The sequence below is a fragment of the Acomys russatus genome, chromosome 4 (assembly GCF_903995435.1).
Source record: "Acomys russatus chromosome 4, mAcoRus1.1, whole genome shotgun sequence".
In the NCBI taxonomy this organism is placed as follows: Eukaryota; Metazoa; Chordata; class Mammalia; order Rodentia; family Muridae; genus Acomys; species Acomys russatus.
This window is the reverse complement of record NC_067140.1, coordinates 66,056,659-66,069,031: the sequence shown is the minus strand read 5'-3', so window position 1 is coordinate 66,069,031 and position 12,373 is coordinate 66,056,659. Positions and strand designations below refer to the sequence as shown.

At 46.4% G+C, this 12,373-nt stretch overlaps 1 protein-coding gene across 1 annotated transcript in view; it reads right to left on the bottom strand.

The window, feature by feature from the left end:
- The window catches only part of Tmc2 (transmembrane channel like 2), a 48,571-nt gene extending 37,638 nt beyond the window's left edge, over nucleotides 1–10,933 (bottom strand). Inside the window, exons 1-4 of the mRNA XM_051144923.1 lie at nucleotides 10,924–10,933; nucleotides 10,398–10,710; nucleotides 6,376–6,528; nucleotides 2,019–2,109 (exon numbers count right to left, since the gene is read on the bottom strand). Of these exons, the coding sequence (XP_051000880.1) occupies nucleotides 2,019–2,109; nucleotides 6,376–6,528; nucleotides 10,398–10,710; nucleotides 10,924–10,933 (567 nt within the window). The remainder of the gene's footprint in view (nucleotides 1–2,018; nucleotides 2,110–6,375; nucleotides 6,529–10,397; nucleotides 10,711–10,923) is intronic.
- Nucleotides 10,934–12,373: the final 1,440 nt, after the last annotated feature.

Sequence of the window (12,373 nt, the reverse complement as noted above, 5' to 3'; positions counted from 1 at the left end):
CCTCCTTTTCAGAGAAGAGAGGCCTCCTTGGGTATCAACCCACCTCAGCACATCAAGTTGCAGTAGGACTAGGTAAATCTCCTAGTGAGACAGCCCAGTTAGAGGGAAGGATCCAAAGACAGGCAACAGAGTCAGAGACCATCCCTGCTCCAGTTGTGAGGGGACCCACATGAAAACCAAGCTGAACTTCTACTACATATGTGTAGGGCGTCTAGAAACATCCCGTGGATGCTCTCTGGTTGGTGATGCAGATTCTGTGAGCCCCTATGGGCCCAGGTTAGTTGACTCTGTAGGTTTTCTTGCAGTTCCCTTGACCTCTCTGGCTCCTTCCATCCTTCGTCTCCCTCTTCCACAAGATTCCCCGAGCTCCATCTAATGTTTGGTGTTGGGTCTCTGTTCCCATCTGTTTCCATCTATGCATCTGTTTCCATCAACTTCTGGGTGAAGCCTCTCAGAGGAGTTATGTTAGGCTCCTGTCTACAAGCATAGCCGGGTAACATTAATAGTGTAAGGGATTAGCTCTCTCCCGTGGGATGGGTCTCAAGCTGGGCCAGTCATTGGCTGGCCATTCCCTCAATTTCTGCTCCATCTTTATCCCTGCACCTCTTACAGGCAGGATAAATTTTGGGTCAAAGGTTTTGAGTGTTGGCTTTTCCCATCCCTCCACTGGAAGTCTTACCTGCCTACAGGAGGTGGCCATTTCAGGTTCCACGTCCCCTGTTGCTAGAAATCTTTATGCTGGCTAGTTTTATGTCAACTTGACTTAAATTATAGTCTTCTGAGAGGAGGGAATATTAGAATTGATATAACACCTCTATAAAACTGAGCTATAGGCAAAGCCTGTAGGACATTTTCTAAAATTAGTGATTCTTGTGGGAGGGCCCAACCCATTGGGGGTGTGACACCCCTGGGCTAGTCCTGGGTGCTATAGAAAGCAGGTTGAAGAAGCCACAAAGAGCAAGCCTCACACTCCTCCATGGCCCCTGTATCAGCTCCTGCCTCCAGGTGCCCACCCAGTTTGAGTTCTTGCCTTAGTGTCCCTCAGTGGACTGTTACTTGGGATAGGTAAGCCAAACAAACCCTTTCATGGTGTTTCATCACAGCAATAGTAACCGTAACTAGGACAGAATTTGTTACTAGGATCATGGAGTGCTGCTGTGACAGAGCAGACCATGTCATTTTGAGGAGGATTGTGGAAGGACTTTGGACCTTTGGGCTAGAAAAGCCATTGAGTGTTCAAAGCTTGGTGAGCTGTTTTGTGGAGCCTTGGAAGACAAGCGTGTTGAAAGAGGCCTAGCTTGTGAAGGTCCAAGGGGAAGGTTGAGAGTCACTTAAAGGACTAAATGAATACAGAACCACAGCTTTTAAGTCAGAAGCAATTAACTTCAAAAAAGAAAGGATGCTTCAATAAGACCCACATAAAACCCCAGCTCCTTGAAGCAGGTTCTACCACAGCTCAATAAAGCAGAGCTGCCCACCCCTTATGGGGACATTTATAATTCACATAAGCCTGATGACATAACAGCCTGGCTGCATTTCCACCAAATCAAAATGCCTTGATTCGAGTGCTAGAAAACAAAATAAATACCAGTGTTGTTGTTGTTGTTTTCTTCTAGACAGGGTTTCTCTGTGTAGCCTTGCCTATCCTGGACTTACTTTGTAGACCAGGCTGACCTTGAACTCACATTGATCCGCCTGCCTCTGCCTCCTGAGTGCTGGGATTAAAGGTGTGAGCCACGCCCAGCCAGCTTTCTATTTTCAGTACCAGTGATTTTTTTTTTAATACCACTCATTCTGTGAGTATATTTACGGAGGTGGAAACAAATCTCATACACATTGAAGCCCCACAGGTAAGTGTGGACTAATTGGTTTCCATCCCTGGGGGACTCAGAATGCTCCAGTGAATCTCACATTCAGACCTGACACCAGTGGTCACGCTGGCAGGTGCCTGCGGTGGTCCCCATGTCCTCATGCTGGGCAGGCTCTCCCACAGTTTGCTGTCTGAGGCTCACACATACCTTAGCCATCATCATCCTGTAGGCATAGAGGTGTTTGCCCTGCCCTTTCCCCAAGGCTCCTTCGTACTTCTCCACAAATGCTTGGGCTTCCCTGGTCAGGGAGAAAAAAGCAAGGGGCGAGGAAACACAGGAATTAAACCAGAAATCTGAAGGCTAAAAGCCTTACATGTTTATACCCTTAGTTGGAGTATCAATATTATGAATCAGGCCATTTTGCCAACTTTCCCTAATGCCACCAATGCCAGGCTTACATTAGATGCGGATAGGCAGGATTTTGTCATTGCTCTCCAAGAATTTGTTCCTTGGTGTTACATATGTGAATAAAAATTACATGACAGGAATAATGGAGATTAACATTGTTAAAACAGGGAAGTTTGGAGGGGTGGTAGTGGTGCACACCTTGAATCCCAACATTCGGGAGGCAGAGGCAGGGGATTTCTGTGAATTCAAGGCCAGCCTGGTCTACAGAATGAATTCCAGGACAGCCAGGGTTACAGAGAGAAACTCTGTCTTGAACCTCCCCCTCCACTGGGAAAAAAAAGGGGGGGGGGAGGTTCACAGGACATGGCAGCACGAGTTTTTAATCCCACTAGGGAAGTAGAGAAAGGCAAATATCTGTGAGTTCCAGGCCAGTCAGGGTTACATAGAAAGAGAGCCTGTCTCAACAAAACCAAAAATAATAAATAGATGAGAGATAGATAGACAGACAGACAGATAGACAGATAGAAAAAATACAGTTAGAGGGTAAAGTCAGACTAAAAGCAGCATAACTCTTTGTCTTAATTTATTTATTTTATTGAGGATGTGTGTGTGTGTGTACATGGGCTTATGTGTGCCACTGTGCATTTGTGGAAATCAGAGGACAAGTCTTGGGAGTCAATTCTCTCCATCTGCTGTGGGTCGTGGGGCTCTAGCCTAGGGTGTCAGGCTTGTGTGGCAAGCATCTACCGCTGGAGACATCCTACCACGCCACAGAGTTTTAATTATAGTTGGGATTGTTGTGATTTGAAGCTGAAATGACCCCTACAAGTCTTTAGGAGATGGAGCCAGGTCAATTAAAGTAGGTCTGTAGGGTCAGGCTTTGAGTGTCTAGTCCCTGGTTCCATCTTGCTCTCTATGTTTCCTGCTGTGATTTAATATGGCTCCTACCATCATGAACTCTGCTCTGCCTTTTTTTTTTTTTTTACCATGATACACTGACGCCTCTGAAACCGTGAGTCAGAATAAGACTTTTCCCTTAAATAGTTGTTTCTATAGCTAGCACCCCAACACTTGCTGAGACTTCATCCTAGGGCCTTCTTCATGCTATGCTCTCAGACCCAGTTCAGCAACCACCTGACTATGATGAAAGTGACATCCTCAACTCAGGGGCACTGGACATTCTTATGCCAATAACACCCCCCACCTTATAGCATTGTTCATGGCGTCTGTGTGCTTCTCTGATTTGTCTTTATTCTCCAATCTCATCCTTCAGGACTCAGCATAGTAACTGTCACAAAAGGTGTTCAAGCTTTAATATTAACAACTACTGCTTATTAATTCTGTCTAGGGCACTTGATATTATTTTACATTTGTGGAACAATCCCATGAGGTACGCATTTCCTTCGCTTTACAAATGAGGAATGTGAAGTTAAAAGGCTAGGAGAAAGAGGCCAGTGTGAGTGACCAAGGAGCCAGAAAACAAAACAAAACCATGTGGATGGGGCAGGGCAAAAACTCAGATTTGTGCTGTTTGGTTGTCATTGATGTTTCTCCCTTGCCATCCTTCCTAGATAGTCTCTAGCCACTCTGCTTGTGTCAGCTAGCCTCATGAGTGTGTCAGAGGCTGAGGAACATAGCATTGCTTCTAAAAAAAAAAAAAAAAAAAAAAAAGGATGTAGTCTCTAGGGATGCTAGCTGAAGTTGGAGGCTGTGGTGGTTTGAATGAAGATGGCCCCCATAGGCTCATGTTTGAATGCCTAGTCTCCACTTGATGGATGGAATGATTTTGGGAAGGATTAGAAGGTGTGGCCTTGTTGGAGGAGGTGTGTCAGTGGGTCAGGTGGGGATAGGCTTTGAGTTTTCAGAAGAATCATTCCATCCCCACCTGTGCTCTCTGCCTCTTGTTTGTGGTTCAAGATGTGAGCACTCAGCTGCCGTGCTGGACAGGACACCTGCTGCTTGCTACCTCATCTCTGCTATCATGAACTCTAACCCTCTAAAACCATGAGCCTTAAATTACCATTCTTTTATAAATTGCCTTGGTCATGCACAGTCTCATATCACAGCAATAGAAAAGTAACTAAGATAGAGACTTCACTGCCAGGAGACTCATACAGTAGGTGAGGGGGTACATCCTACAGTGTCTGGTAATTCTGGAGAAGCACTTAACAGTATAGGCTCTAGAGCCAGAGTTTCTGAGTTCAAATCCAGACTGGATCACTTAACTTGCTGTGAAACATTGGGCAAATTACTTGGTGGTTCTGTAACTAGGTTTCCTCATCAGTACATTGAGAAATATAATAGTACCCTCATCATAGGGTTGTTTTGAGGAAGCAGGATTGCTATACTTACTGCACTCACAATATGGCCTAGTGTCTAAGGAATGTTCGGCAAATAGTGATTAGGAACAGCTCTGTAAGCAAGAACATACAGCCTGAATGCAGAAAGGGGTAACAGGGACTTCCCTTCAGAGGGACCCTTGGCCAAGTCTCACTGTGTGTATGGGATTTAATCAGGTAAGATTCATCACACATCAGTGCTCCCACGAAGCATTCTGGAAAACTACCCAATGTCTTGTTGTAGGAGTGCTGGGCCTCCCTGTCAGCTTTGGCAGCTATCTGTGAGTGTTAACATGCTTAGCAGAGCCCCTGAAGGCATCTCCAGATGACTGAAGAGGTGGCTGTTCAGAAATAAATACCCAGTGTCTCAACACGCCAGCTGAAGAGACAGATGGAACTCAATATGGGGTGGGCCTTGAAACTGTTGACAGAAAACAAAGCCGCACTTCAGAGTTTTGTACTGTGTGTTCTCTTATTTCTTAGACTGACCACACCAAGGAGCAGGAGACTATAGTGTGGAGAAAATATCTTGTGTATTGTATGGATGCAACACTTGTCAATAAAAAAAAAAAACATAAACAAGCCGGGCGTGGTGGCGCACACCTTTAATCCCAGCACTCGGGAGGCAGAGGCAGGCGGATCGCTGTGAGTTCGAGGCCAGCCTGGTCTACAAAGTGAGTCCAAGACGGCCAAGGCTACACAGAGAAACCCTGTCTCGAAAAACCAAAAAAAACCCCAAAAACAAACAAACAAACAACCCTATGGCCCTGTAGGAAAGGGTAGACTAGGAGGTGGGACATCTGGCAGGCAGAAGGGAGTCTGGGATAGAGCCAGGTGTGAGAGATTTGTGCAGAAAGATGTGAGGAGGAAAGACTCACGGTACCTGAGCAGAGGTAAGCAGCCACATGGCAGAATCTAGATTAGTATAAATAGGTTAAGTTACGAGCTAGTCAGAGAAGAGCCTAGCTATATGGCCTAGGTATTTGTAAATATATTTTGAGTCTTATGAGCCTTTTGTATTCAACTCAAGGGAAATGTTGAGTTGTAAATAAGGGTCAAATGGCACAAGTAGGGAGTGGTATCACCGTTCAAACCCGCACTAGCAGAGCATCGTTCCCAGTGTGCCCTTGCCTGAGAGACAAGCTAACAGACCTTTGCACTTGCTGTGCAAGCCATTAGAGTGAGAGACGGCACCAGAGTTCATGTCAGAGGCTGGTGACCCCAATTTGATCACTTCCCCCTGGTGGGGAGGCCTGGCAGCACACAGAGGAAGGGGAAGCAGGCTATTCAGATGAGACTTGACATGCTTTGGTCATATGGTGGGGAAGGCGGTCCCCTTCTGTCAGAGGTCTAGGAGAGGGGAATAGGGCAAAAGAGGTGGGGGCGGCGGGGGGGATACAAGTGAGAGGATAACAATCGCGATGTAATCTGAATAAATTATAAGAAAAGAAAAAAATGGGGTAGGAAAGGTTTTGGGTGCATAAAGCAGGCTGAGAAGGGACATCACAGACAGCTTCCTGGAGAATGCATTTCTGTGTTGGGTCGTGAAAGAGGAACAGAACCAGCAGATGAGGTAGGGTACAGAAGAGATGGCTATAAAGTAATTGAAGGCCTGGATACAGATTGATGCTGGCAAATGTTAAAGACCATCAGGCTCTCATGTAGCCATCTGTGCCATGTTTGCAGTGGAGAGGCTGGAAGGGCAAATCTCATTTCCTGTCTACTCCCACTGCGGCCAAGAAGAGGAAGGCATGCCCCTTCACGGCAGGAGGTGAGCCTTCTGTGTTGTGAGCACCATCTCCCTGCAGCCCACTCACCTGAGCTCCCTCAGCTTCTTTGCCATGGGCCAGGGCTTGTTCCGCATGGTGGCGATTAGCTTCTTCTTTTCTTCCACCTGCTCCAGGATCTGAGCCAGCTCCTCCTCAGCCAGGGACTCTCCAGTAGAGAGACTGGAGGCCAAGGAAGTGGACCTAGAGGCAGGGCCATGGCAGATGCAGACGAGAGTTAGAAGGACTCTGGACAGGGGAAGAATTCACAGGAAAGACGGAGGCTGAGCCCTTGACCCTCACGGGGGTTGACATCCCCGCCAGAAACTGGCAGTGGCTACCACTGCTGGCTAGAGGTGGCCAAAACTGTGTCCTGTAGCCTAAGGTATGACTAGGTTGTCTTCTCAAACCTGATTTCTCCATCCAGCCACTCTCCAGCACAGTGGTATCCAACAGAAATCAAAGGTGAGCCACTTGTAATTTAAACTTTTTCTTTGTTTGTTCATTCATTTGTTACTTCCTTCTTTCCTTCCTTCCTTCCTTCCTTGTAAGGATTTCAGGGCTGACAAGATGGCTTACTGGGCAGAGCACTTGCCATTCAAGCTGATGAGCCTGATGGCTTGAGTTTGCTCTCTGGAGCCCACATAATGGCAAAAGGAGAGAGAATCAACTCCACAGAGTTGGAAAAGTAGAGTCACATATGTAAATTGTTTTAGACACACTTTAAAAAGTTTCTTCCAGGGCTGGAGAGATGGCTCATTGGTTAAGAGCACCGCCTGCTCTTCCAAAGGTCCTGAGTTCACTTCCCAGCAACAACATGGTGGGTCACAACCATCTATGATGTAACCTGATGCCCTCTTCTGGCCTATAAGCAGACAACACTGTATACATAATAAATAAATCTTAAAAAAAAAAAAAGTTTCCTCCAAGTCAAGTGGTATATGATTGTTTTTCTTTGATTTTTTTTTTTTTTTACGCCCTCCCTTCTTCGATGTTTTTTTCATTAACAAAATACTTTGATTCCAAAGTCAGTTCAGGTCAGTTTCAAAACCATATCTGTCTGTCCAAGTTCAATAAATCCACTAACTCCTATGTTAACTCAGTTGCATTAATGTCAATTTTAAGTTATGCTACATTAATAAATCGGAAACTCATTTCCTCAATCTCTCTGCTCATCTGTCGAGTGCTTGTTGCCTAACGGTTATTGTATTGGCGATAGCTATCAACTACAGAGGACTTCTGTCAAGTCCCCATGCTATGCCTCTCCCCGTGCCCTGGTAATACTACCTGCTCTGCCGTTACAGGATCCAAATTATTGTGTATGCCCAGTATGGCCTCAGTGACAAAGTGACACAGTAGCTGACAGGGTAGGTGAGAAGAGAGTCTAGACAAAGGTTACACCTGGTCGTTTGGACGAATGTGGTCTTATATGTTAGAATGCTTGGTCCTCAATTAGTGGAAGTGTTTAAGAAGGATTAGGAGGTGTGGCCTTGTTGGGGGAGGTGTGTCACTGTGGTGGGCTTTGAGGTTTGAAAAGTCTAAGCCAGGCCTGTTGTCATTCTCTTTCTCTGTCTCTCAGGTACTGCCCTAGAGCAACGCCTGTCTGCTTCCTGCCATGGTGACCATGGACTGACCCTCTGAAGCTGTAATCAAGCTCTCAATTAAATGCTTTCTTTTATAAGAGTGCCCTTGGTCATAGTGTCCCCTCATAGCAGTAGACTACTAAGACATTATTATGTCTAGATAACCTTTACGAGGCTCATAAAGAGAGTCGTCAGGACTAATTCAGCTTTCAGAGACAAGTTTACAGAAAGCTCTGTGAATGAGTGTTAGCTTCTTAACTCCTGGAAACAAAGGAATCGTAGCATACTATTGGACCTGGAAAGCCTAGCCATAGGTACCTTTGGTCGTACCCCACACATTCCCAGTGATAGCTGTCTTTGAGTCTTTGTATGATGGTTTCCCTCGTTGGAAGGAGTTGTCTTTGTTTAAATTCTGTTCATTCTCCAGATACTTACTGAAGTGCTTACCTTCTCTGTAGAGGAAACGTGATGCCCCAGGGCCTCAGCAGTACAATACTATCTAATCTTGTCTTGTGTGCACATTGCTTTCTGCCTTGTCTTAATTGAGTCTCATCTTTCCTACTAGACAATCAGCATCTGGGGAACCAGATCTGAGTCTTTTTATCTTTCTGTCCCTGTCATGGCAGTCAACTAAAGCTGGGACCATTGGGTCCTTGTTTGTAACTCTTTATATTGTATGTGTCATTTAGGGTATGGGCTTGTTCTAAAACATGAGATACCTGAGGGTAATGGGCAATGCATTCAAACAGCTGGAGGTGGGGCTTAATGGTAAGGCATATGCTTAGAATACAGAAGGACCTGGGTTCAGTCCTGGACACAACAAACAAACAACCAAAAGAAAAGGCTGGGCATGGGTGGCATCTCATTATAGTCCCAGCACTTGAGAGCTGAGGCCTGTTAATACTGTGCAGTAAGTACAGCCTCTGAGCACAAACAAATGTGTGTCAATATGTGATGTGTGTATCTGGGTACAATGCCTGAGGAGGCCAGGAGAGAGCACTGGATCACCTGGACCGGGAGTTAACTGCCCAATGTCGGTGCTGGGAGCTGGACTTGGGTCCTCTGGAAGAGCAAGCAGCATGTGCTCTTAACCACTAAGCCATCTCTCCAGCCTGGAGTGAAGCCATTCCAAAGAAACACTTGCGTGTCTCTCCCTTTGCTTAGGAGATTATTAGAACAATGGACCCTGGGAATTAGAATTTCCAAGGAATCTCATGCTGGGAGAAGAAAATGGGTGAACCTGGTGCCAGGCAGAGGAAGAAGAGGAAGAGATTTCACACAGTTCTTGTAGCTTGTCAGGCCACCTTGCAGGAGAAATTGGACCCGAAAGGATGATGGGCAGGACCATACCCTGACCAGGGCTGCCCAGTATACACACCTCCTGCCCTTTATCTGAGCTTAAACTTCATGTCAGGGCCAAGACAGACTTGGAGTGTGACTACTGGGCCTCTTTATTCTTTGGCCCAACATGGTCACACTTAGTAAATCTCCTTTCTCTTTCCTCTTATTGAATGTGTCAGGGTTCAGGGTCTGGCCCTAACTAAGTCTGTCAACAGTTTGAACAAAGAAAGCATGCGGGAAACCGGAAGGAACATCGTTTGCCATCCCCCTGCTTCTCACACCTGCTTTAAACGCTTCTCTCACCCATAATCAAAAGAGATTCTTCAAATAACGCTAGAAGAGAGGAAATCATAGACTATCTCTAACCAGTGTCAAAGAGTGGCCATCAAAATTGGTAGCCACAAAATGGAAGGAAACCGAACCTGACGGCTCCATAAGTTGCCTGTCTACTACTATATATACACAGCGGCAGCCCATTCGCTAGTGGGACAAAGGGCTCCAAGTCGATTACCCAAATGTCCATGGCCTCAGACTGGCAGAACTCTTGAAGTTCTAGACGGCCATATTTTTAAAAAGAGAAGGTAGCTGGGCGTGGTGGTGCATGCCTTTAACCCCAGCACTGGGGAGGCAGAGGCAGAGGCAGGTGGATCACTGTGAGTTCAAGGCCAGCCTGGTCTACAAAGTGAGTCTAGGACAGCCAGGGCTACACAGAGAAATCCTGTCTCGAAAAACAAAACAAAACAAAAGGAGCGGGGCGGGGGAGGGGGGTAATGTACACATAGGGAAAGTGTGCGCGATCCCTGTATGACTTCCAAGTCTAATGACATTAATTAGTCTGGAGTCACCAGCTGAAAGTCGGGAACCTTGAGATTTTATCTCCACTCTGCGTCTGGGCCACCTCGCAACACACAGAGTATCACTTGCAAAATGAGATGCTGTAAAAACAAACAAAACAAAACAAAAACAAAACAAAACAAAACAACAACAACAAAACAGTGTCGTGGGGCTGGACTACCTGTGATGGTTTGGGAACGTAGGAGCAAGAGTCATAGCTTTTTTCCCCCCACAGGTGAAAACCTTACCCTTGCCAGGGGCAGGAAGTGGGTAGCCGAGCAGAGGGGGAGAGTCCCAGTCAGAGCCACAACGCACCTGGGCTTTCTCGGCTGCTTGCCTGTCTCCTTCCTCAGAGTCTCCTTTTCCTTCCTTGGAGGTGTTTTCTGCTCCTTGAGGGAAGTCCTTCGGTCCCTCTTCCGCCCCTGGGAAGGCCTCTCCATCTTGTGTGGTTTAGGTCCCCGCAGTCCCCTGTGATAGCTTCCATGCTCTATCTGCTTCTTCCGGGAAGAGCCTGGCCTCGGGCTACCTTTAGCAGGCGCCTTCCGACTAGCCTGGGTGCAGTGCCTGTCTTGGGGACATGCAGCTATGGAAGTTTGTTTCCTTGAGGATTTTCTTCCCGACTTGTTACCTGCAAGAGCAGAAAATGGACAGTGGTGGCTCCACAAGACTCAGCCCGTGAGAGCAGCGCCCCCTTGTGGGGGTTGGGCAACAAAAATCCAACATGCTTCCCAGAGCCTGCTAGCTCTGTTCAGAAAAACGATGCCCTCAAACACAGCACCTTGACATACTGAGTGTTTTATGCTGAAGAACATTGAGACACCACAGATAGTCACTCTCTGACCTTCCGTCATATCCCCGGAGACCCACCCTGATGTAGAGGTGTCCAGTCCTATGTTAGGAAAAGAGAAGCCAAGAAGAAGAAACTGGACAGACTGGCTTTCTCATGTCGAATTGACATTAGCTCATGCTTGTTGGAGGTTGGTCTGATGTATTCTCAGGCTAATTGCCGGCTGGAAAGATCTAGTTACTGCCCTGAACCTTGCCTCCCTGATTGGCTGAATAAAATACACCTGGGTGAGGCAGACGACGGTTCAGAGGTGCTTTGGGAGAGAGGATCTTGGAAGATAGGAGAGATGGGACCAAGGAAGAAGGAGGAGAATTGCGCGGGATAGGAATAGAGCTGCGTGGGCCCAGAGAAGGAACTCTGAAGTCCCTCCTGGAAGGAGTGGAGAACGTTAGCAAGTATTTTGGGATTCTGGATGGGAGGTAGCACAAATAGAAATTATTAGAAGCAGATGGAATGGGATGGAGACTGGGAGTTATTGGAGGATAGCTTAGGAGGTAATATCTGCCTTGCCCCAGGCAAAGGCTCATTCTAAAATGCATCCGGTGTCTGTGTTTTCATTGATTGCTAGCAGGTTAGGAAATACTACCATAATAATATTAGCCTAATAATAAATATTTATTAGGCCTTACTTCTAAATTAACCGCAACACATGTTCTATTGTTGTTCTCCAACACAAATTGTTCATAAAAGTGAAATTCTCCCTCGAGTTTTGGGTCTTTGTTTCTGAAGCTCTTGTGAGTATCTCTCCTCTGTGTCCTTCTGTGACTGTCACTTTCAATTCTGTGCATCCTGCACACTGATTAAATAAGCCCTACATGCTCTTTGGAGTGTAGGAGAACTGTTCTCCTTTTTCTTTTCTTTCTTTCTTTTTCTTTTCTTTTTTTTTTTTTTTTTTTTTTTTTTTTCGTTTTCCAAGACAGAGTCTCTCTGTGTAGCCTTGGTTGTCCTGGACTCACTTTGCAGACCAGGCTGGCATCGAACTCACAGAGATCTGCCTGCCTCTGCCTCCCGAGTGCTGGGATTAAAGGCGTGTGCCTCCATGCCCAGCTTGGAGAACTGTTTTCACACAGGCCTTTGTCCTTTGAACTCCATTTCCTGATCTAAGGCAAGCTGCTGCAGTTAAAAAAAAAAAAAGATTCATTTTTATTTTTATTTATGTGTGTACTTCTGGGTATGCCTCTCTGTGTATATGTCTGCATGCGGGTGTGAGTACCAGCAAGAAGCCAGAAGAGGATGTCAAGGTCCCCTGGAGCTGGAGTTACAGGTGCTTGTGATCTAAATAACATGGATGCTGGGAGCCAAATTCGGGGACTCCGTAAGAGCAGCAGGTGCTCTTCATCTCCGAGCTGCCTCTCCAGCCCACGTTTTAGTGGTCCTGGACATTCACATCTGTGGTCTTAGCACTTGGGAGGTGGAGACAGAGAGATGAGATGCTCAAGGCCAA